At 42.9% G+C, this 26,298-nt stretch overlaps 1 protein-coding gene across 3 annotated transcripts in view; it reads right to left on the bottom strand.

The window, feature by feature from the left end:
* Positions 1-5,835: 5,835 nt before the first annotated feature.
* The window catches only part of PTPN9 (protein tyrosine phosphatase non-receptor type 9), an 85,372-nt gene continuing 64,909 nt past the window's right edge, over positions 5,836-26,298 (bottom strand). For 2 of the 3 annotated variants that reach the window (XM_003128481.5, XM_021099027.2), the window contains exons 8-13: positions 22,411-22,504; positions 15,481-15,547; positions 11,603-11,681; positions 9,775-9,925; positions 8,443-8,650; positions 5,836-7,701 (exon numbers count right to left, since the gene is read on the bottom strand). In XM_003128481.5, coding sequence (XP_003128529.1) covers positions 7,487-7,701; positions 8,443-8,650; positions 9,775-9,925; positions 11,603-11,681; positions 15,481-15,547; positions 22,411-22,504 — 814 coding nt within the window. In that variant the 3' untranslated portion in view covers positions 5,836-7,486. Of the gene's footprint in view, positions 7,702-8,442; positions 8,651-9,774; positions 9,926-11,602; positions 11,682-15,480; positions 15,548-18,678; positions 19,757-21,739; positions 22,505-26,298 lie in introns of those variants that run through there. The other variant, XR_014810548.1, reaches the window with a different exon arrangement.

The raw sequence follows: 26,298 nt of genomic DNA, 5'->3' as shown, positions 1-26,298 counted from the left end.
TTCATGTCCTGTATAAGAGGATAACATGGAATCCTTACCCTATTATGAAGATCACATGTGATGATAAATAGGCACTTTAATACACCTAGTAAGGCTGAACTTCTGTGAAGGCCAAAGGCTCAAGCACTTGACTGTAAGCCTGGACTGCAGGGAGTATATTGTGAATGAAGTTGCCTATGGAGCATGTGCAACTAGGATACTAGACTCAGAGAACCAGACTTTGCTGACACTCCTTACCCTCTTGGGAGGGTAAGTGCACCACCCTGATGGAAATCCCCTCCCGAATGTCCCCTGGACTGAGCACCTCAAGGGCAGCAACTCTAATTCACCTCTGAGCCCCCAGGAATCAGAGTCACTGGACCTTGGAAGGGGTCCAGTGATGGTTTCTGACTTGGTACATTTATGCCTGCATAGCACAGCCTCTCCCAGACTCTGGGAAATTAAGTATTTGATTGGAGACATTGGCCCACCCCAACCCTACCTTATCAGTGAGAACCAAAGAGTGAACAGATCTGGGTGAGGGGCTTCTTTGGAGAAGTCACATGGGGAAGCCAGATTCTGATTCCCAGGAGTCCTCTCTTTGTGAGCTAGGGATTACTGCATCTGTAGTTGAGCAAACTGAGGCTCGAGGTAGTAGAGTGATTTGCTCAAGCCAAGTTGCTAAGGTGAATCTGTCTGAGCTTTGTCCATTCCACCACATCCTGCCTCTATACACACTAGGACCCATGATCCAAGTTGGGGCTTCTGGAGAAAAACAACTTCCCCTCTTGCTCCACTCTTCCTCTCTCCCTAACTCTAAGAACAGTTTATCCCTAGATAGTTCTAAATGATTACTGGTCCTTTCCCAAAAAATTATTCTCAAAGAAGCAATTTATCTCCCAATCATATATATTTGTCCTCAACTCAAAACACATATACTTGAAATTATCACACCTTCTGACCCCTGCCTTACAGGCATCACACATACACACCCTCAATCAACAGTTCTTTAGGGTGCTTATGGTAGATGGTGATTGAGAGATATTTAGGGCCTGTACTTTAGTGGCTCTGCCAAAAAGGTGTCAATGCCAGTGCCCTGATGATAGAACCTCTGCTAGCTGGAGAAAACCACTGCCAGTTTGGGGATATCCAAATGATGGGCATCTGAGGCCTGCTTTCCACCTTCAGCCTGAAGCACCTTATAGGTTCAAGGGGAAAAGCTCAAGCTATTGGTCAAAATCCCAGTCTAGCCACTTCCCAGCTGAGTGTCTCTGGCAAGTCATTTATTTTTTCAATTTCCTTATCTGTAAGCTAAGAATAATACCTACTTCAGTGGGTTGTTATGAGATTAAAAATAAAGTACACCTAGGAGTTAGAGTATACCTAGGATTAAAAATAACATATACCTGGTGGCTCAGCAGGTTAAGGATCTGGCATTGTACTGCTGTGGCGCTGGTTCAATCCCTGGCCCAGGAATTTATGCATGCCACTGGCTTGGCCAAAATAATAAAGTATGCATAGCACTCAGTCAAAAGTTGTTAGACCTTTTTTTTTCTCTTTATCTTGTCAATACTCCCTCTTCTCCTGGCCATTCAAATGCAAAGTTGCTTGGGGCTCCAGTTGGAGAAGAGATCAGACAGGCTTAAAGGACCTCAAAATCCCACTGCGTGAAGAAACTCCATTTCTCTGGCAAACAGCCAGCTTATGTGTTGTACCTATGCCGTATTTCTGATTTCTGGGTGACTCTGGCGGCCTGGAATGTTGTAGTAAGTTTTAAGACTGCTATTCAAAATTGACAGAACATTGTAAATCATCTATAATAGAAAAAATAAAAATCTTATTTTTTTTTTTTTTTGTCATTTTGTTATTTCTTGGGCCGCTCCCGGGGCATATGGAGATTCCCAGGCTAGGGGTCGAATTGGAGCTGTAGCCACCGGCCTACGCCAGAGCCACAGCAAGGCAGCCACTGAGCAAGGCCAGGGATCAAACCTGCAATCTCATGGTTCCTAGTCGGATTCGTTAACCACTGAGCCACGACGGGAACTCCTTGATGATTTATTTTGAAAGCAGCAGGTTCCTTTGTTCAAATGAAATCTTATTTAGAGGCCTACCAAGTAAGAGATAAAGTGGGCCTTCCTTTGGCTGAAGTAAAGCCTGAAGCACTTCACCTCCCACTCATGCCTCCTCCCTGTCAGCTCCTGCCCAAAGACCACTAGTGAACCTACTTTTCTGAATCCTCTTCAACGCAGCCACTCCTCACCTCTCACCTGTCTGTGATAAAATAGCCCAGACTGTTCTTTGCTATCTCTGCCTATTAACTAAAATCTTTCACAAACTTTTCTTCCTCCATTCTCCCCTAAATATTAGTGGCTCTCAAGGGTCCCTCTTATCTTCTTGCTCTCCTGATTCTTTGTTATTCTCACCCACTTTCAAGTTTCCTAGCTTCTATCTAAACAATCCCCAACTGATTATCTCCAGCCTAGCATCTGCCCTGAGCATCATACTTAATTCACCTACCGGCCACTGGCCACAGAATATGTATTCGTTAAAGGTCAAGGAAGTAAAACAGAGATCTCATGGGATGAAATGGCCAAAACTAGACTCAGCTGTGCAGCATGGCCAGTCTTAAGGCTATGACAACTATATTAGCTTAGAGAAGTAGCCAGGGAGAGAGGGATAGAAGGAAGTGAGCCTGGGGTGCAGAAGGAGGCGCTATGCCTTGACTACTTTCTCTATTCAACTCACCATCTTGGTTTCCTGCTTTCATCTTCATCTTTTTCCTAAGAACCATGTCAAGAACGTATTACCACATTAGGAACATAGTACCCTAAGTTGTCGAAAAAGGAGCACTGCTCCCGATCTCCAATCAACACTCTAGGATTTTGGTATGATTAGTTATGTCCACGTTGGCCTTAGCCAGAAAAAAAAAAAAAAAAATGAGGGTATTTAAGACTGCAGAATGCCAGATTTAGTTTAAATAGAAGGAAGGGTTTTATGAAAGCCATGGTGAGGGGTGAATGAAGATTAAATACTACAACAGATTTCTCAATCTTCTCTGTGGTCAGTTAAGAGCAGTGCAGTCCAAAACATTTGATATTCACAACTGTTATGTGAGTTTCTCTCCCAAGAGGAAATCTGGTTCCCAAACTGGTAGGAGGTTTTAGCTCCTGTCCTTGGTAAGCTAATGGTAGAATGCCAATGGCGGACTGCTACTGGCAGTCTTGGTAGTAACCAAGGCCCAAGACATATCTAAGACCTTGGTTGGGGGCTCTAGTAGCTTGATTAGTTCATTTCTTGGCTCTGAGTCACCCCCCCCCTGCCCCACATGTAACAGCACAGAAGCCTTAAAGGTCTACAGGTTGGCCTGGAGATTACAAGGGAGACTGGGCCTACTTTCCAAGTTGGGGGCCAAGTGGAAAGGGAACTGAGGGAAAATAGGGAGTGGCAGCACCTTGAAAGAGGAGACTAAAAACAAGCTAAAACTGGGGAGCTGACCCAATTGGAAAAGGGTCTGAGGGTTCCTCTACCTGCCTTTGTCCAGCAAAGAGCTAGACTCTTGGAGCTGGAGGAGCTGTAGTACAATTATCTCATACAGCTCCCTCTTTTACAAAATCTAAGACCTGTCTTGGGTTGAATGGTAAGACTCAAAACTACCAAAGAGCTCGTCACTCTAGGAAGGCTTTTCTACCTGGCCATACCTCCTGAACTATCTCCCTGCAGATGTCTGCTTTGTGAGTTTCCATATGCATATCTAGTTGTCTCTAGAGATGGGACAACCTTAACAGCAGGAGCCCCATCTTCCTCAAGGTATGATGCTAAATAGTCCAATCTCTCAAGAACCAGTCCCATTCTGTCATTTACTTGCACATGGTGACATGGAGATTGATAATAGTGAACTCAGGCTGAGGGTGCTGGGGCATCCTTCACCTCAGGAGTCCCATCCTAGCTAACAAGGGCAGGCAGGATGAAGGGATTAAGGCTAGAGGAAATAAACTAAGGGAAAAAAATAGCAATCAAATCAGAACAGAAGCCTGCATTACCCACAATGCTCTCCCCCACACACACCCAAACATTCTCTTCATCTTATATTCTCAATTGTGCGATCCAGCATTTGATTGTGGGTTCTCTTGCTTTGCTCACCAAGTCTCCTATGTGAGATCATTGACTTCCTAAACAGACTCATGGCTTCTTCTCTTCTTTTTTAATCTCCTTTATCACCTAGCACAGGTAGGCTCACACTGAGTACTGATTATCTTCTCAAGGGTAAAAACTACAAGTAAACTATAGCACTTGGGGAAAAGCTATTGATCTCTCTCAGATTTAGGAGACATCAATTTGCCAACCTTTCTTAAAGTCAGGGGCATGGACTGAAACAGTGGTTCCAAAACCTGCCTCCTCCTGACACTCACTCAACCACCTCTGAGTGGCACCCGGGAAACTGCATTTTTATGGAGCCCTCACAGGTGATAACCTCACCAATCCTTAGGTGTGCAATGAGGAGCTCACGTGTAACTTCTGAATATACGGTAGCTGGGTTACAGTCTCTTCAAATAAATGAGAGTTCCAGGCTACCTCCTCCAAATCTTTTATCACTAATCCTGTTTTCTACATATTTCATTAAACCCCTAACCTCTCTGATTTCTCAAATTTTAAGTATCTCTGTTCACCTATTATGCTTGCTTGACCCTAAAGAAAACAGAGGTTCATCCAAAGAAAGGTCTGGCTTAATTTTTTGCTCTATACTTCAGCTCTTGATTAAGGTAAGAAACTCAAGAAAATTTTGTTGGAAGATCAGGAGATGGATCCTTAGAAGTCTGTGTCAGATGGTCCAAGTTCTTGCTGTGTCAAATTAATTTTCCTGTGCCTCAGTTTTTCTCTTCTGTCAATACCTACCTCAGAAGGTTTTGAAGGTGAATGAGATAATACCTAAAAAGTACTTTGAACAGTACCTGGAGTAGAGTTAAGCCACCAGAAAATGTCAGTTGCTGTCACTTTTATTAAGAACACCCCAATATTTGCACATTCCCCAGGCCAGAACTGCTCTAACTGGGCAGCTGTCAGTGGTCGTCGACAGGGAGTAGCTACACAGCATGGTGAATGGTCCTACATGGAGACAGCTTCTGGTTCCACTCTAAGAAAGAGATGCAACTGACTCAAGATCTTCCCACAAAGATACCAGTGTACCCATACATATTGGAGTTTCCCTGGGAGAATGACCCCTCTGATATCCTGCAGACCTGAGGACCTACACCAGGAGGTCCTACCTAGAAGGATCAGTCACCAACTTTATCACACTTCTAGTCTATTACATGCAGCATGGAGCTCAAGATCAAATACTTGGAACTTAATTGTCTATACTCTGAAAGATGCATTAAAAGAGAAACTCTTGTTTCCAAAGACAAAACACTATTTTCATCTTTGAGACTGTAACACAGTAAAGAAGCCAGAGGCTTTGTAAGTAGACCAACTTGAGCTCCAGTTCTCGGGCTAGATCTGCTAAACTGTACCTTCACTGTTACCCTCTGGATCTTACCTTCCTCATCTATGTAGAAAGAGAAGGGAAGGAAAACATCTCGCTGGGTGGATGTGAGGTTTGAATGAAGTAATGGGGGTTGGGTGGGGGTGGGGGGAGTAAGCACCAAGCATAAAGATTGGCACTGTGCAAGCACTCAGTTGGTGCTGGTTCCCTTAGTCTGCTGGGCCATGGCCTTGGACAAGATGATCAGCTCTCAGAACTGAAAGGCTCTGAGGTCCTGGGTTCCTCTCTGCTGCCCCATCCCTCCCAGAGCAGCTCTTGGACCCCCCTCCTCACCTTCCCAGCCCCAGACTGCTACTAAATTGATGAAGCTAAAAGGATTTGATCATGTCGGTATATTTATATGTAAATACAAAACTGTATCACTGTAAGATATTGAATATGAACATTACAATTATTTTCTGAATCTGACTCAGTCCATTGACGTTAAATACAAAATGAAAAAATTGTAAAAATAAGAATATATACATTCAAAGAGCTTATTACAGTATAAAATTATTGAGGTCTGATCAGCTGCCAACCTCATCTGTGATGGGGAAGAAGTTTTAGGGGTTCCCAGGATTTTCTTAGGAATGTGGGATGCTGGGGACTTTTGATTCCATCCCTGGCACATCAGGTTGGACAGGCCAGGAGCAGACAGGGACAGGTTGGATGAACAGGGGAAAAACTGACTGCAGGGGACTGCCTCAACCAGAAAGGGGTTAAGTTTTTATTGACACAGAACCCACCCAGCTTGAGCTCCAGGGTCTGCCAGGCTAGTAGGCAGGGATAGATGAGCATCTGAGTGGATACGGCCAAGACGCGTAAGAAAAGGAACCTTCTAGCAAAAGAAAAAGAGGCCTCACCTCATTCTCCTAGGGTGGGGTTCTCAGAGTAAATAGTTTCCTCTCTCTCACCTGGGTTCACTCTCTTTCTAAGACTTCGTACCGATTGCTTTTGGCTCTGGCTGCTCAGTGAATTCACCTCTACCCAGATCCCAATCCCCAAGGGATAGGGAGAGGGGAGAGGGGGCCCAAAATCACAGTGGAGGTCTATTCCCAAAATTGGCAAAGTAAACAGAAAAATCATTAGATAAGGGCAATTTATGCTGAATTAACCAGTGTCACCACAAACCAGTATTCTTGGCTCTAACAGGCAGCATCCTGGAGAGTGGTAAGTCAGGGAGGATGGCCTGCGGCAGGAGCATGGAAAGTGGATGCGTGCGTCTTCCTCTTCCACCACTCCAAGGTGGACAACAGGAGACATGATCCCCAACCCCAGCTAGTCCAGGATAAACAGTAGGGTCTAAGAAGCAAGGAGTCCTGAACTGCAACGAGGAGCCCCATGAACTTCTACAAAGGAGTATCTCTGTGTATATGTATTTATAGAATACGATCATATTATCACATACAATATATATTATATACACACATACATATGGACTCATACACATAAGTGCACATACACACACACACACACACACACACACACAGAATGACAGAAAGGACTGGAATACACGTCCTAGGTATAAACGTGCTTGGCACTCGGGATGTTCAGTATATGTAACTTGGTCAAGCTCTCTAGGAAGGAGGTGGTGCTCACCAAACCTTGCCATCAAATCCTAGCAAAGGGAAGGAATGGAAAGAGACCTCAAGAAGGAGAATGGCATTGGGAAAGGGGGGACGGAGTTTCCTTCCCCACTTACCTCAGGCCCCCTGGCAAAACTGATAGCCACAATTTGGTTTTAATAAGGCACAGTTCGATAGCAGGTGCTAGGAATTAAGAACACATTGCTGCTGGCCCTTTCTAGTGGCAATTTCACCACATCTATCTAGCCAAAGGGAAAGGCTGCCTTGCGTGCACGCGTGCGCCGGGAGACACAAGAAAGAGGTTGGTCCATGGCTTCAGCGTAACTGATGGCAACCTAGAGGCTCAGCGGTGTCCAGGGTAGTTTAAGGAAGGCTGGCCAGCAGGTAGGAGGCTCATGGGAAGTTACTGACCCTCCATGGCCAGGAGGTTGTGGCTGGAGGGCACCATGCCCTCCCTTTCTGCAAACTCCAGGATTGCCTTGTAGCAGAAATAGTACTGCTCAGGGGTCTGGATGCTGAAGGCCCTCTGGGTCCTCATACGGGACACTGTCTGGAACACGTTAAGGGTGCCAAGCTCCTCCAGCTGTGCCAAGCAGATGTCCAGTGAGCAGAAGGTACCTGAAGGAAGGAAGGAAGTGGTCATACCTGGTCTACCTCTTCTCTTTCCCTCCCTCTACCAAATAACCCAGGCAGGACTGGATGAATGAATTCAATGGCAAGAGATCAGTGAACCTAAGACCTGAAATAATTGAAGGAGGAGGGCACAGGAGTGTTGAAGGCCAGAGAAATGAGAAGGCATCTTGTCTTTCAGGACATGAATGGGGTAATAGAAGAGTAGGTGAGAAGGTGAAAAGGGACCTCCTGCTTCAATCTCAGACAGACAGTACTCCCACACCTGGGCCCTAATTTTCACAGACTCTACAACCTCTCCATGGAGACCTAATGCAAACCAATTTTCTTCCTAACTTTCTCCCAAAAGGGACCTCTGAACTAGAAGCCCAACAGTCCCTGCTATATATATCCCCGTAAGGCAAAAGCTGCAAACTGGTTCCATAATGGAGAGCATGGCATGAGGTGGGGATCTCCCAAGGGAGGAGGATGGGAAGATAGCAACAGCCCAGGTGAGCTCTCTGGAAACTCAGGTGACAATGATGGGATCAGAAGATAATCATGCTGATGGAATGTATGAAGCTTAAAACCCTAGAGGACTTGGCATTAGGGATACTAAAAGGACATTAAAGAGGAATTTTTCATGGCAATTTACTACCAATGAATCAAATACTCACATTCTGGTAACTAAGAGCTTTGTTATTTCTCCCCCCATCCTTACTGCCTCTGGATGCTCAGAGCTACTATTACCTGTCCTGCCAATGCCTGCACTGCAGTGGACCACAATGGGTGGCTCAGGACACTGCCCTTTGGAACGTGCTCCCATGCTGCTGACGGCCAGCCTCTGCTGGCTCCTGACGGCTCTCAAGAAATCAATGAGAGAAGCTGCCGAAGAAGGGACACCATAATCTGGCCAGCTCAAGAACTGAAAGTGGGTCACCTGGCGTTTCTGCCGTTCCTTGGATGAAAAGAGAAACAAAAGTCAATGAGGTAATTTCTCCTTGCCCCTGCTACCTTTGGCTTTTCCAGATTCTCAACCGTCTGAAATCACCACCACCAAAGTTCCTATCACCTTCAACTTTCTCCACAACAGCTTCTCTACAAACCTAAAGGAAAGATTAAATGACTGGAGAGAGCAGAATTCCTGTATTACATGATCCAGATCTCTTATGCTATAGAGTTTATTCCTAAGTAATGTCACTATCGTGTTGAGACAATATGGCTATTTTGGCTCTGAGCTGAATATCCTGGTCTCATTTCCAGAAGAATGGATGTAACTTACAAGCTCTCTGAAATTCTGCCTTTTCCCTTTAGAGATTTTCTTTTTTTCAGCCTTAAGGGCGGCATGTGGAAGTTCCTGGGCCAGTGACAGAACCCTTGACAAAGCAGTAACCAGAGCCACAGCAGTGACAACACTGGATCCTTAACCCACTGAGCTACAGGGAACTCTTAGAGCTTTTCTTTTCTGTTTTTTTTTTTTTTTTTTTTTTGTCTTTTTAGGGCCGAGCCTGTGGCATATGAAGGTTCCCAGGCTAGGGGTCTAATCAGAGCTGAAGCTGCCAGCCTACACCACAGCCACAGCCACGCCAGATCCGAGCTGTGTCTGTGACCTACATCACAGCTCACGGCAATGCCAGATCCTTAACACACTGAGCAAGGCCAGGGATCGAACCTGCAACCTCATGGTTCCTACTCGGATTCATTAAAAACTGAGCCACCATGGGAACTCCTTGGAGATTTTCTTTTTTCTATTATTATTATTATTATTATTTTTTTTTTTTTGCCTTTTCTAGGGCCGCTCCTGTGGCATATGGAGGTTCCCAGGCTAGGGGTCTAATCGGAGCTATAGCCACTGGCCTACGCCACAGCCACAGCAATGCCAGATCCCAGCTGCATCTGCGACCTACACCACAGCTCATGGCAACGCCAGTTCCTTAATCCACTGAGCAAGGCCACGGATCGAACCCGAAACCTCATCATTCCTAGTCAGATTCGTTAACCACTGCACCACGACGGGAACTCCCGGAGATTTTCTTTATAGGTTTTCCCTCAGCTTCAAAAGAGTGAGAAAATAAAATTTACCTCTGTGTTGTGAATTTCTAGCGTTGTTTTCTTATAATGGTTCATATTCTCCACGCCTAGATTGGTCACTGTGAGGAAGCCAAATCGGATCCGAGAGTCTTTTTCTAAAGGCCAGTACTGCCCACACTTTCTCCTGCCGCCCTCCTCAAAGCTGAAGACACACAGAGAAATATAAGCCTTCCATCCTTCTCCATAGCAATAATCCTGCTCTCTCCATGATCTGCTATAACACCTAGGCAGAAATGTCATCTCTTGCATTGCTTCTGTCTAATTTATACCCTTGCTTCTTGGCAAAAAAGGGGAAAAAAAAAAAGGAAGGAAACCTTCATTCTAAACAGATGTAACGGTAGCTAAAATTTCTGTATGTATTCTTGGTACTCCTCACATACTTGGAATAAATACTGAATGGACAAAGAAAGACAGGGAAAATATGGCTGGCCAGATCAAATGCTGCTCTGTGTCTCAGTTACTGTTCATTCTCTTCCCCAGTGAGAGCCCCTGGCTGACAGAGGAGTGGGGTAGGCACAGGTCCTGGGATGCGTAAAGGCCCGAAGTCCTCCTCACTACTCTTCAGTGGCTCCAAAGTATTCAAAGGTGCTACTTCTTCCCCTACCTCCTCCCCAAATCAAAAGTGGCTTATACCAGTGCCATGAGGAAGGAATCTGAGCAAACATTCTTTTTTTTTTTTTTTTGTCTTTTTAGGGCCTCACCCTTGCCCTATGAATGGTTCCCAGGCCAGGGGTCAAACAGGAGATGTAGCCACTGGCCTACACCACAGCCACAGCAATGCCAGATCTGAGCTGCATCCATGACCTACACCACAGCTCATGGCAACGCTGCATCCTCAACCCACTGAGCAAGGCCAGGGATCGAACCTGCATCCTTATGGATACTAGTCGGATTCGTTTCCCCTGAGCCACGACAAGAACTCCCCTGAGCAAACATTCTTATTAATTTTTTTCTCCTCCTCTGACTTGGTTATAATTATCAAAATGATAATGACGATACCAATGAAATAGTAATTCTTGAAGTTTTGGCAGATATGTAGACCAAAATTTAAAAAAATATTTCTTTCATCAAGAGCTTCCTGCCAGACCTGTTTGTTATATTTCACATTTCTTTTTTGAAAGTTTTCCTATAGGGAGAAGTATGAACAAGAAGAAAAATGGTCAAAAGTAGCAGGGAAAGGGAGAACTAAGAATTGGTAATTCAGAAGCCAGGAAGACAGCTAACCTTCGTAAGTAGGGAGCAAGCTAAAAGTGAATTGCCCTATGTTTTCTCTAGTAGTTAAGACCAGGCCCTCAGAATAGGCTGTAACTGGCACAGGGTCACCAAAACCATGTTTTGTTTTGTTTTCTTCTTTTTAGGGCCACATCCCTGGCATATGGAAGTTCCCTGGCTAGAGATCAAATAGGAGCTGCAGCTGCTGGCCTACGCTGCAGCCATAGCAACACAGGATCCTAGTCGAATCTGCAAGCTACACTGCAACTCACGGCAATGCCAGATCCTTAAGCCACTGTGTAGGGCCAGGGATAGAACTTACATCCTCATGGTTACTAGTCAGGTTCGTTACCACTGAGCCACCACGAGAACTCCACCAGAGCCATGTTTAGATCACAGCTTACACAAGTTAGATCTATCCATGTCCATCATACCCTGACTATGTTAACTATGAGTCAGCTAGGAAAGAGCTAAGACCTCTGAAACTGTCTGCCATGGCTTTCTTAGTCCTCCTTGTTTTCTAAAAGCTAAAATTCCCTCTAGAATCGCCCATACCTGGCAACGAGGTGGGGGCAGAGGGCAATGGGTAGAAAAGGGAGGAACTCACCGGGTTGTCATGACAATCACCAACACTTTTTGCTCCCAAACCATGAGCCAAAAGTCACGATAGGTATTCTCCAAAGGGCCTAAAATGAAAAGAGAAGACAAGGAACATGACTATGGGAAGTACTTCTTTCCTTCTTAGGCTCTTCTGTTTTTTCCCCAGCTACTAACTCCAAAGCACATATGCTGGCTCCTTGCTCTTCTGACTATATCCCTGCTATTCAGGGTTGTCCTTGGACCAGTAGCACCAGCATCATACGGGAAGAATATTAAAAATGCATTTTAATAAGATTCAGGTAAAGCTATAGCAGGCTACAGTTTGCGAAGCACTGTTACATATCCTCTCAGCTTCACCATCAGGGTTTCAACTACCACATCCAGACTGACAGTGTCGATTGTATACATGTCTCTAGCTGTTTTCATCTCACCTAAGCCTTATAATCATCGATTACCTACTAAACCACTCTGTCTCTCTTTTTTTTTTTTTTTTGTCTTTTTGCCTTTTCTAGGACCGCTCCTGCGGCATGTGGAGGTTCCCAGGCTAGGGGTCTAATCGGAGCTGAAGCTGCCGACCTACACCAGAGCCACAGCAACGCGGGATCTGAGCCACGTCTGCGACCTACACCACAGCTCATAGCAACCCTGGATCCTTAACCCACTGAGCGAGGCCAGGGATCAAACCTGCAACCTCATGGTTCCCAGTAGGATTCATTAACCACTGAGCCACGAGGGGAATTCCTTTACTAAACCATTCTCCTTCCTTTGTCCCATTATCTCCTTAGACCCTATATGTGTGCAAATCAGTCTCCTCCTTCAAAATTAGCTTTCGCTCTCTACTTTCCCAACTCTGTTAACAGAACTCGCATTCTAAAATCGCTCAGTCTCAAATAGTTGAGTCAATTCTGACTTATCCATTTCTTTCATGTCCCAGAAGCAGCCACTAAGTCCTAGATTTTTTTTGTCTTTGAAAAGATTTTGGTTTTATCCTTTTAGCCCTATTCTGATTTCTCTGCCTAAACTGCCACAAGGACCACATCATCTTTTGTCTGCGTTTCTGTTATACCATCTTGGTTTACTTTTCTGAAGAGGAACTTCTCTTCCAATCTATTCTGGATACTCCTGCCAGTTTAATCTTTCTTTATTGTGCTTCATCACAATACACACGTGCTCATTTCTGTTTCTATTTCTTTGCTCATGCTCTCTCTCTCACCTCCACTGCAACTGACTTTCCACCCATTTTCTCTTTTCCTTCCAGTTTTATTGAGATATAACTGGCATACAGCACTGTCTAAGTTTAAGGTAAAGAGTATAACGATTTGACTAACATACATTATGAAATGATTACTACAATAAGTTTAGTGAACATCCATTATCTCACATAGATACAAAATTTAAAAAGGAAAAAACCCTTTTCCTTGCGATGAGAACTTTTAGGTTGTACTCTTAACTTTTATGGATAACAGACAGCAGTGTTAATTATATTTATCACATTGCACATTACATCCCTAATACTTATTCATCTTACAACTGGAAATTTATGTCTTTTGACTGCCTTCATCCAATTCCCCCTTCTATCTATTCCTGCCTCTGGTAGTCACAAATCTGATCTCTTTTTCTACGAGTTTGTTTTGAAGTATGGTTGACCTACAACACTGTGTTCATCCCCAGTGCACAATATTGGGATTCGATATCTCTATACGTTGCAAAATGATTATCACTCTACCCATTTTCAAGTGCTGCCTCTTCCTTAAAGCCTTCTCTGAACATCACACTCCTTCTAAGGCTGCTTTTCCTCTCAGCTCTTGAGTGCCTAACTGGATCAAAACAGCTTAACATTTTAATGCATATGGTCTTACATTAGTCATTTTAGTTTGTGAGAATTAATCACATTTCTGCAAACATGGTACTGAGGCAGGGGCTATGTCATCAACTTCTCCTTTTAAGAGTTAGAACCTGTACGGGGCTGAGTACTCGGCAGACACTTTGAAGGTGCCTATGAGCCACTAACTCTCTTTCAATCAAGTGAGTAACAACCAGGATAATCCCTTGTACTTTCCCACTGCTTTTTCCTCCTTTGCTTTCAGGGAAGCTGGGCAGTACCAAGGGTTGATTTTGTCCTGGAAGTCTGCTAATTTCACTACCATTGTTGCTATAGCCTTTTAGGAAGCACTAACATTTTATAATACCAGATTTCCCTCTTTGCTGAAGTGGACACTGCCAGAAGCCTGTGAGGTCTTGGAAACAAGCTAAATGTCTAACAAGAAAGGATGCTAAGTTACGGCATATCCCCAGGTTTAGTATCCCACAAAGGTGATGTTGTAAGAACTGTATTTCTGCTATGGAAAGGTATTCACAAGATAACATCAAATGAAAAAAGAGAATGCATAGAAAAAGCCCATTTTGTTACCTATTTCATATGTCCACATCTAATTGTATGCATAGAAAATAAGTTTAGGGGAGTTCCCGTTGTCGCTCAGTGGGTCAAGAAGCTAACTAGTATCGATGAAGATGCAGGTTTGATCCCTGGCCTCGCTCATTGCCGTGAGCTGTGGTGTAGGTCAAAGATGTAGCTCAGATGTGGCATTGCTGTGGCTGTGGCATACATCACAGATGCAGCTTGGATATGTCATTGCTGTGGCTGTGGCTGTAGCTGGCAGCTTCAGCTCCAATTTGACCCCTAGAGCCTGTGAACTTTCAGATGCCTCAAGTGCAGCCCTAAAAAAGAAAAGAAAAAAAAAGGTTTAGAAGGAGATGCTGCATAGTGTTAACATTTTCTCTGGGTCTCAGGCTTATGAACCATTTTCATCTTCCTTTTCTACAATGGATATGGCATTACCATAGTATGCATGTCAAGAAGATAATAACACCCCTTCCCCATCTCTGACTCCCACTTTTGTTCACATCCCACCATCCTGCACCACAGTAGCTCTCATATATTTTATTTTTCACATTTAAGCCACTAGCAAAATTGGTGTTGCCATCAGAGCACCTGATAATACCACTCAGACTCAGGCTAAGCAGAGAAAGGTCATAATTTCCTCAAAGGCATAAGAGAAAGATTTAGAGATTTAGATTTTAGAATCTAAATAGAGAGATTCAGATTCCCAAATTAGATGCTTTAATGTGGACTCACTGAAGAAATAAAGGCATCAGTTTATGCTGACATGTCTAAAACAATCCACTAACCTGGCTTGCAAGGACTTTTGAAACAGACACGACATGGGTTCAAACCCTTGATTCTGCCACTAGCTGTGTGATCCAAGGTCACCTTATCTCTTTGGGCTTCAGTTTGTTCATGAATTAATAAATTTCCTTGCAGAGTCTCTATAATAATTAGATGGCAATTATGTACTGATATATAATAGATACTCTCAATAAATGACACTATCATAGTAGAAATATTATGAATAACAATCACTATCCATGTCAGAGACTACTGGCGTGCTCTGTGATGGTATAGGCACTAGCAAAAGTCTCTTAAGATGGCAACACCCATTCACGACTGGACTCAATCTCTGAGAAGTGATACTGCCATTCCTGGACTCCTGCTGGACATAAAGAGCATCTCACTGGCCACTGAATTCTGGTGTCCCATTTCCCTGTATTGGCAACATCAAGACACAGTCCAAAAACAGGTAGTAGTGTGTGTTTAAATCTCTAGCTTATCTCTATGCAGTGAATCCCAAGTACATATATGGTACAGAAACTCTACATCTCTCATCTGCCCTCCCAACAACTCTTAATCTTTATGAAAGCCCATGACCTAGTGGCTGCAACATCACCTCCAATTACCACTTCCTCTACAAATTATGCTTATCATCTGAGGCAAACAATCACAGATAGATGACACAAAACCAATCTGTGAGGGGCAAACTAACTTACCTTGTGTACCAATGTAAGCATTCTTCTGCTTATAGCCATCCATGAAACTGGCATTGATGTAATCTGTCTAATGATAAAAAGGAAACATCATTGGAGCTGTGTGGAATACACCATTTGGGTAGGAAAATGATATACTAGGCAAATAAAACTCAAGGTGTGGATATTCTCTTCTTGTCAGACAGAAATTGAGGATTGAAAAGAGCAATTCAAAACCTCACTTCCAGAGTTCCTGTTGTCGCTCAGTGGTAATGAACCTGACTAGTATTCATGAATATGCGGGTTTGATCCCTGGCCCCACTCAGTGGGTTAAGTATCTGGAATTACCGTGAGCTGTGGTGTAGGTCACAGACATGGCCCAGATTCTGCATTACTGTGGTGTAGGCCGGTAGCTACAGCTCCAATTCAACCCCTAGACTGGGAATTTCCATATGCCGAGGGTGGGACCCTAAAGACAAAAAAAAAAAAAAGAAAACTCTTAGAAGAAAACATGATTCTTTGTGACCTTGGGTTAGGCAAAGCCTCTTTAGATATGATACCAAAAGTACAAGTGATAAAACAAAAAACAGATAAACTGAACTACACTAAAACTAAAACTTTTTTGTTGTTGTTGTTTTTTAGGGCCACACCCGTGGCATATGGAGATTCCCAGGCTAGGGGTCCAATTGCAGCAACAGCTGCTGGCCTACACCACAGCCATGGCAATACCAGATCCGAACCGCATCTACAACCTACACCACAGCTCACAGCAATGCCAGATCCTTAACCCACTGAGCATGGCCAGGGATCGAACCCGCAACCTCATAGTCCCTAGCTGGATTCACTTCTGCTGTGCCATGACGGGAACTCCTAAAATTGAAAACTTCTGGAGTTCTCTGGTAGACCAGTGGGTTAAGGATCCACAAAAAGTGAAAAAAAACAACTCACAGGAAGCACACTTTCTTCCCCCCTTTCCTTGGCTGCCCTGCAGCATATGGAGTTCCCAGACCAGGGATTAGGTCTGAGCCACAGTTGAAACCTGTGCTGCAGCTGTGGCAATGCCAGATCCTCAAACCACTGCACCAGTCTGGGGATCAAACCGGCGTCCCAGTGCTGCAGTGATGCCACTGATCCCACTGCACCACAGGCAAGAACACCAGAATGCACACATTTGATAAGGGATTTTTACCTAGACTACATAAAGAACTCTCAAAAATAAACAGTAAAAGACCACACAATTTTAAAATTGGCAAAGGATCAGAATAGCCATTTTTCCAAAGAAGATGCACAAGAAGATGTATAAGCACTTGAAAAGTTGCTCAACATCATTACTCATCAAGGAAATACATATCAAAACCACAATGAGATATCACCTCATACCCACTAGAATGGCTACAGGTAAAAGACAGATAATAGGAGTTCCCGATGTGGCTCAGTGGTAATGAACAGACTATTCAGGTTCAATCCCTGGCCTTGCTCAGTGGGTTAAGGATCCAGTGTTTCTGTGAGCTACTGTGTAGGTCACAGACAAGGCTTGGATCTCACGTTCCTGTGGCTGTGGCATAGGCTTGCAGCTGCAGCTCCGATTCAACCCCTAGCCTGGGAACTTCCATATGCCTCTGGTATGGCCTTTAAAAGCTAAAAAAAAAAGTACTGGCAAAGATGTGGAGAAACTGAAATACTCATACCCTCCTAGTGGTAATGTAGAATATTAGCCACTTTGAAAAACTGTCTGGCATTTCTTCAAAAGGTTAAAGACAGAGCTACTATTAAAATCCAGGAATTCTACTCCCAAAGAAATAAAAACATAGGTCCACAGAAAAACATTAACAAATATTCAGAGCATCACTATTCATAATAGCCAAAAAATGGAAATAACTCAAATGTTTATCACCTAATGAGTGGGTAAATAAAATGTGGTATATTTTCACATAATGGAATATTATTTGGCAATAAAATGAAGTGAAATTTGGCAATAAAAAGAAATGTAATACTGGTACATGCTACAACATGGATGAACCTTGAAAATATGCTGAAAGAAATCAGACACAAAAGGCTATACATCATGAGATTCCATCTATGTGAATTGCCCACAATAGGCAAAAAGAGTAGACAAAAAGTGGGTGGGTCTGAGGGAAATGAGGAGTAACTACCAAAGACAGTGTTTTTTTAGGTGATAAAAATGTTCTAAAGTTAACTGTGGTGACAGTTGCACAACTCTGAGAAGATATATTAAAAAGCACTGGAGCTCCTGCTGTGGTGTAACAGGATGAGTGGCATCTTGAGAGCACTGGAGGTAGGTTCGATCCCTGGCCTGGCACAGTGGGTTTGCCACAGCTGCAGCTTAGTTCACGGCTGTGGCTCAGATTTGATCCCTGGCCTGAGATCCATATGCCATGGGGCTGCCCAAAAAAAAAAAAAAAAAAGCACTGACTTGTACACTTTAAATGAGTGAATTGTATAGTATGTCAATTATATCTCAATACAGCTGTTGTTTACAAAAAAATGGAGTCCATTAGGACTTGCAACATTGCAGCTCAGAACCAAACCAAAAGGGAGTCAAGCCAAGCAATCTGAGCAAGAACATCCTGTCCATGCTGCAACACACAAAAGGCAAAGTGTGAATGGAGGAGTTCCCGTCGTGGCGCAGTGGTTAACGAATCCGACTAGGAACCATGAGGTTTCGGGTTCGATCCCTGCCCTTGCTCAGTGGGTTAACGATCCAGCGTTGCCGTGAGCTGTGGTGTAGGTTGCAGACGCGGCTTGGATCCTGCGTTGCTGTGGCTCTGGCGTAGGCCGGTGGCTACAGCTCCGATTCAACCCCTAGCCTGGGAACCTCCATATGCCTCGGACGCGGCCCGGAAGATAGCAACAACAACAACAACAAAAGACAAAAGACAAAAGACAAAAAAAAAAAAAAAAAAAAGTGTGAATGGAGAAGGAAGAAAGCTATTCCTGGTATCTAGGACCATCAGCATCATGGGCCAAACACCCAAGCTCAAGTACTACCTGAATTAACACAAAGTAAAAGCCACCCAATTTCAGAAAAGTCACAGTAAATAGCTCTTGACTTACTCTCTTCTGCAGGCCTTCTCCCAACTCCCAGTGTCATTCAGTTGTATTTACTTCGACATCTTAGTCATCAGGGAAATTAAATAGGATTTAATCTTTCATTATTTTTATTATATCCCCTCATAAGATATATCTGCCAACATCCTTTAATCCCAGCTGATAAAAAAGAAAGATGGATGCAGCTACAGTTTCAAGTCATGGAATAACTATGTATCTAGCAGCTCGGATGAATATTAGAGGGTGTGGAGGGTTGCAGGAGGACAAAAGTTTTAAAATTTCAAGAAAAAACTAGGAAAATCTATAGTCCACTCCACTCTACAGAGATCAGAATTACTCCCGATCAACACCTTCTCTGCTGGGTTCCAACTCTTGGAGAACAGTTTGAACTGCCAGTATCCTACGGCCACCCTCAGAAGACATCATCTCATGGTCAAACCCATGCTATTTGGATATAAGTCCCTTAGCTAGTCAGTTTACCAAATTATCTTCTCACTAATTATTCAGTTAAGAATTTCTAGCTCTTCTCTCTTCCCACAGCAACTGGTAGTGACCTCATACTTCTAGCATTTTACGCTGACCTGGGATACCTTCACTGAGCTAATGGACCATCTGTGGCAGACTGAGCAAGCTAAAAGGCCTCACTCACTCCCAACCAGGCTTCTCAATCCAGGGCCGACCCATAGTCAGCCAAAACCTACCCTCTGTTAAACCTGGCACATTCAAGTGGTATACACTCTGCAAAGCTTAGGTGAGAAGGTACAAAAAAGTACAAAGGATTTATGTGGTACATGCCAATCAACACTATTACATAAGTAACATATAAGCTGTTACTCTTGAGCTACCTTCATGCTTTGGAAATGTCATTTAATTTATTTGTTTGTTTATTTATTTTTGCTTTTTATGGCCGCACCTGTGGCATACACAAGTTCCCAGACTAGGGGTCAAATCAGAGCTGCAGCTGCTGGCCTACACCACAGTCACAGCAATTCAGGATCTGAGCCGCATCTGTGACCTGCGCTGCATGCAGCAACGCCAGATCCTTGACCCAATGAGCGAGGCCAGGGATCAAATCTGCATCCTCATGGATACTAGTCGGGTTCATAACCTGCTAAGCCACAACAGGAACTCTCGAAACATCACCTCTTTAAAGCAGACATTTCTTTTTTTTCTTTTTTTGTTTTTTTTGCCTTTTCTAGGGCTGCACCCATGGCACATGGAGTTTCCCAGGCTAGGGGTCCAATTGGAGCTGTAGCTGCCAGCCTGCTACACCACAGCCACAGCAACACAGGATCCGAGCCACATCTTTGACTTACACTACAGCTCATGGCAACGTCAGATCCTTAACCCACCGAGCGAGGCCAGAGATCGAACCTGCAACCTCATGGTACCTAGTCAGATTTGTTAACCACTGAGCCACGATGGGAACTCCAGACTTATTTCTTTATAACTAAGGATACCAGCTTTTAGTATCCTTTTCTCTGAGGGCACTGAGAATTAAAATCAGCAATTTCAGAAGAATCACTAGATATTAAAAACTGAAAATGACCTCAGAGATAAAGTGTTGACAAAGGCAAACTGAAATAGCAAGAAGAACCAAAGTAAATACACTATGCTATGGGCCAGGTTCAACAGAAACCTGGGGAAAGAACAGGGGAAAACCATGGGAAAGAACAATTCACTAACAAGCTGAATCCTCCACTTACTGTGTAAATAAGACTCTGTCAATATGTACAGCAATAAGAGGGACTAGAACTCAAGGGATGATCTTCAGATTAATTACAGGATGAATAGAATAGTCTCTTGGTACACCAGAATTCACTCCTTCATTCACAAATAATTTATTGAATGTCCAATAACATGCCAGGCACTGCTCTGTCTCCAAGATATATCCAGCTATCTCTGACTCTAGAGCCTCACCTCAACTCTTACACTCCATTCCTTCAGAGCACATACAAAGACAATCTCAATAACACTGATAAATTTGCCTTCAGTCAGCCAGACTTATAGCTAATGCTTCTGTAGGACAATCTTCTATAAGGATTCTAGACAGGGTTATTAATTTATTTTATGTGCTTAAAACAATAAAGTTAAAAGAGATTAAAACCATGATCCTGGAGTCATGATTCATATATCATATATGCCTATGTACAAGGCAATGGTTTTCCCAAGAATTTTCCTCCAGGAAAAAAAGAGGAGAGATACAACAAGTCTCTGTACTGTGTGTCATGTTAAAGAGCACTATTTAAACTCCTTTACTGTGAAAAGCAACCTCAATCAGTGCCGGTTTTTTGATGTGTACAGAGGTCTCCACACCGCATTGTTGTACTGAAGGAAAGAGCAGAAATGTAACACCTATTGAGTTGTTGACCTCAAAATTCTAAGTGTTGGATGTTGCCATAAACAAGTTATATTAAAGAGGACTTTAGGAGTTCCCCTCGTGGTGCAGTGGTTAATGGACCCGTCTAGGAGCCATGAGGTTGCGGGTTCAATCCCTGGCCTTGCTCAGTGGGTTAAGGATCTGGCGTTGCCGTGAGCCGTGGTGTAGGTCGAAGATGTGGCTCAGATCTGGCATGGCTGTGGCTCTGGCGTAGGCTGGCATCTACAGCTCCGATTAGACCCCTAGCCTGGAAACTTCTATATGCCACGGGAAGTGGCCCTAGAAAAAGGCACAAAGACAAAAAGAAAAAAAAAAAAAAAAAAAAAAAGGACTTTAAAAAGGAATAAGTGAATGATTATGCTATAATGGATGCATGCTATACAGGACAAATTAAAAAAAAAAAAACTGCTAATGTTATGCTAATAGATTTTTCTTATTTAGCATAGACTTTTCATGGAGTTCCCGTCGTAGCACAGTGGAAATGAATCTGACTAGTATCCATGAGGATGCAGGTTTGATCCCTGGCCTCACTCAGAGGGTTAAGGATCTGGAGTGGCTATAAGCTGTGGTGTAGATTGAAGACGCATCTCAGATCTGGCATTGCTGTGGCTGTGGTGTAGACCAGCAGCTACAGCTCCAATTCGACCCCTAGCCTGGGAACCTCCATATGTCATGGGTACAGCACTAAAAGACAAAAAAAAAAGTAAATAAAAATGATATATTCTGGAAATTTATGTTAGATTGACTCAGAAAGTGGCTCAAATGAGCACAAATACACTGATGTTAAAGGTGTGTGCAGAGTTCTCTTGTGCTGTAATGGGTTAAGAAACCAGCATTGTCATTGCAGCGGCTTGGGTCACTGCTAAGGTGTGGGTTCAATCCCTGACCCAGGAACTTCCCCTCCCCCTTTGTTGGAATTGTGGCAAAAGGAAAAAAAAAAAAGTTCATATGAAGTGTTTGAATAACATTTTCATTAAATATCTCTACTAATATATTGTATATATGATTTTTAATGTCAGATATATCCAATTAATACATTAAATAATATAAGCATTTGACCAATTCATCTTCATCCCTAGATATTTATGTATACACTAGTTGTTCAAAATTTCTGTCATATCTTCTAGATGGTAAAATCAGAGGTCACTTTTAATCAGAGTTGCCTTGTACTGCTGCGTATACACTCAGCAATACAGAGAATAATACGACTGACTTTACCGCTGAGGAGTAAAAGGAGAAATAACTGAACATTTAATATTTATCAAGCACCTATAATATACTTGTGCTATCAGCATGTACACAAACTATTTCATTTAATTTCTACTTAGTACTGTGAGATGGGCATATAGGGACTTTCCTACGATAACAGACTAGTATGTAATCTAAAACTCAAACCCTCTATCTCTGGCTTAGAACCCATGATCTTTCTATAGTATTGGTAAGCCTCACTTTGGAAGAGGCTTAACTGTCTCCCCATGCTCCTGAAAAGACAGATTTAACTCTACCTGAGTGTGGCCACTTCGTTTTGTCAGCTTCACTCTAGTTTGGTCCAGGCAGGGTACATCTCCATAGCGGTTTTTCTCTAAGTTTCCTGGAGACCTGAAGGAAATAAAACAAACTAAAATAAAGAAAAAGAAACAGCAACAAGCATTGAAGATGCGGGATTATGGAAATGGAAATGAGGGTAAGGCAGGAGACTGCTATTTATCATTCACTGCTTTTTTCTTTGGTACTATTTGGTTTTGAAAAAAATCACTTACATGTATATGGATTAAAAGTAAAAAATGGGAGCTCCCATCGTGGCACAGTGGAAATGAATCCGATTAGGAACCATGAGGACGTGGGTTTGATCCCTGGACTTGCTCAGTGGGTTAAGGATCTGGTGTTGCTGTGAGCTGTGGTGTAGGTCACAGACACGGCTCGGATCTGGCATTGGTGTGGCTCTGGTGCAGGCCGGAAGCTACAGCTCCGATTCATCCCCTAGCCTGGGAACCTCCATATGCTGCAGGTGGGGCCCTAAAAAAAAGACAAAAATACAAAAAATAAGATAAAATAAAATAAAATAAAAGCAAAAAATGGAGTTCTGGCTCAGTGGAAACGAATGTGACTAGTATCCATGAGGACGCAGGTTTGATCCCTGTTCTCACTCAGTGGGTTAAGGATCCGGCATTGCTGTGAACTGTGGTGTAGTCACAGATGCAGCTCAGATACGGCATTGTGGCGTAGGCTGGCAGCTGTAGCTCTGATTCAACCCCTAGCCTGGGAATTTCATATGCCATAGGTGCGGCCCTAAAAAGACAAAATAAAATAAAATAAAAGCAAAAAAAAAAAAAATTATAAAGACCACCCATATAAAGTAATACTCTATATTGTTTATGGGTATGAATACATGTAACAGTATAAACAAAACAGTCTGGAAGGAAACATACCACATTCATACTAGTGGCTGCTTCTGGGGAGTAAGAGTTGATGGTGAGGATTAGAGGGAATTTCAACCACACAATTAATTCTTTCTTCTATATAATAAAAAAGATGAAGCAAATACAAGAATATTAAAAAAACTAGTAGTACTAATTCTGATGATAGGAAACAGTTGTTTGTCATGTTATACTCTGTGCTTTTTCATATTTAAAAAAAATTCCCTCGAAGTTCTCACTGCGGCTCAGTGGATTAAGAAACCAACCAGTATCCATAAGGATGTGAATTTGATCCTTGGCCTCACTTGTGGGTTAAGGCTCTGGCATTGCCCCAAGCTTTGGCAGAGGTCACAGATGCGGCTTGGATCCCTCGTGGCTATGGTTATGGCTGTAGTGTAGGCCTGCAGCTACAGCTCAAATCTGACTCCTAGCTTGGGAGCTTCCATATGCCAGGGATGCAGCCTGAAAAAGACCAAAAAAAAAAAAAAAAAAACCCTCATAAGCCCAGCTGATAGTTTATAAGGTTCCAAGGACAATTCCTTTTTTTTTTTTCAGGCTGCACTTGAGGCACGTTGAAGTTCCCTGGCTAGGGGTCAAATCGGAGCTTCAGCTGCCAGCCTATATCACAGCCATAGCAACGCCAGATCCAAGCCGTACCTGCGACCTACACCACAGCTCATGGCAACACCAGATCCTTAACCCACCACGCCAAGCTGCAGCTGCAGGCCTACACTGCAAGGCCAGGGATCAAACCTGCATCCTCATGGATACTAGTTGGATTCATTACCGCTGAGCCACAACAGAACTTCAGAGGAATATTCTTTTAGACCAATGCTAATGAAGCAATTGGATATCCATAGGGAAAAAACACAACTGAATATCAACCTAAACCTTACACCTATACAAAAATTAATTCAAGGAGTTCCCATCATGGCTCAGTGGTTAGCAAATCCGACTAGGAACCATGAGGTTGCAGGTTCAATCCCTGGCCTTGCTCAGTGGGTTACGAATCCGGCATTGCCATGAGCTGTGGTGTAGGTTGCAGACGAGGCTCGGATCCTGCGTTGCTGTGGCTATGGCGTAGGCCGGTGGCTACAGCTCCAATGAGACCCCTAGTCTGGGAACTCCATATGCCATGGGAGCGGCCCAAGAAATGGAAAAAAGACAAAAAAAAAAATAATTCAAAATGGATCATGAACTTAAATCTAAAACATTTGGGGGGAAAAGTAAGAAAAATCTTTGGATTCTGGGGCTAGGCAATGTGTTCTTTGACTTGACACTAAAAGCATGATTCAGAAAAGGAAAAACTGACTAAAGGAAATTCATCAAAATAAACTTACACTTCACAAGAGACCCAGAAGGAGATGAAAAGAAAAGCTATAGTCCAGAAGAAAATATATGCAAATCATGCATCCAATAAACAACCAATATAACAACAAAGAACTAAATCTAGAATACAAAGAACTCTTAAACCTCAACAGTTTAAAAATCCCAAATAGAAAATGGGCAGGAGTTTCCACTATGGCACAACAGGATAAGGATCAGGCACTGTCTCTGCAGTGGCGCAAGTTCAATCCCTGGGTGCAGCAGGTTAAAGATCCTGTGTTGCCCAGCTGTGGTGTAGGTCGCAGCTGTGGCTTGGATCCAGTCCCTAGCCCAGGAAATTCCATATGCTGAAGCTGTGGCCAAAAGGTAAAAAGAAACAAAAGAAAATGGGCAAAGACATTTTACAAAGAGTATATACAGATAGTAACTAAGCACATGAAAAGATGCTCAACATCATTAACTAGTAGGAAAATGTAAATTAGAACTATACTTTTAATTTTAATTTAGGGATCTTATTACACACCCATCAGAACAGCTAAAACAGAAAACAGTGACTACATCCTCACCAGGATGAAATGGTGAGGATGAAAATGGATCATTCATACACTGCTGGGAAGGATGCAGAATGGTACAGTTGGGCAGTTTTTCATAAAACTAAACAGTTACTGTATGACCTAGAAATCCCACTCTTGGACATTTATCCCTGAGAAATGGAAACTTATTTTCACACAAAACCTAGACACAAATATTCATAGCAGCTCTATTTATAATAGCCAGAGACTGGAAACAACCCAGATGTTCTCTAACAGGTAAACAGTAAACAAAATATAGTACACCCATACTATGGAATATTACTCAGCAATTAAAAGGAACAAACTTTGATAATAATAACAACCTGGGGCACTCTCCAGAGAATTGCACTGTGTGAAAAAAAGGCAATCCCCAAAGGTTACATACAGTATGATCGCATGTATATAATAACATTCTTAAAATGGCAAAATTATAGTAATGGAGAACTGATTAGTGGTTGCCAATGGTTAGGGATGAGGAGGGGTGGAATGGAGGTATTTGGTTATGGAATTCTACATTTTGATGGTGGTTTTCTTTTGCTTTTTTGTTTATGTTTGTTCCTTGATTCGATTTTTAGGGCCACAGGTGCGGCATATGGAAGTTCCCAGGCTAAGGGTTAAATCAGAGCTACAGGTGCTGGCCTACATCACAGCCATAGCAACATAGGATCCTAGCTGCGTCTGTGACCTACACTACAGCTTACAGCAACGCTGGATCCTTAACCCACTGAGTGAGGATGGAACCCGCATCCTCATGGATACTAGTTGGATTCATTTTCGCTGAGCCACGACAGGAACTCCCTTGGTGGTGGTTTTTTATACACAAACTTATGCATGTGATAAAAATTGCAAAGAACTAAATACACACACACAAACTAAAACTAGGGATATCTGGAAAACGTTGGTGGACTGTTGTTGGCTGTGATATTATACAAAACTTTTGGAAGATATTACCATGGGATAAATGTGGAAAGGCTACAAATGATCTCTCTGTATTATTTCTTATAAATGTATGTGAATCTATAATTATCTCATTATAAAAAGTTAAGCTATAAAAAAAATAATTTGAAAGAATGGTGTA

Source organism: Sus scrofa, chromosome 7 (genome assembly GCF_054392235.1).
Source record: "Sus scrofa isolate SSC_HxYL_T2T_F1_AM1 chromosome 7, Sscrofa_HxYL_maternal_Yorkshire_Landrace_v2.0, whole genome shotgun sequence".
Taxonomy (NCBI): Eukaryota; Metazoa; Chordata; class Mammalia; order Artiodactyla; family Suidae; genus Sus; species Sus scrofa.
The sequence above is the reverse complement of the archived record's forward strand: the minus strand, read 5'-3'. Positions and strand labels throughout refer to the sequence as shown.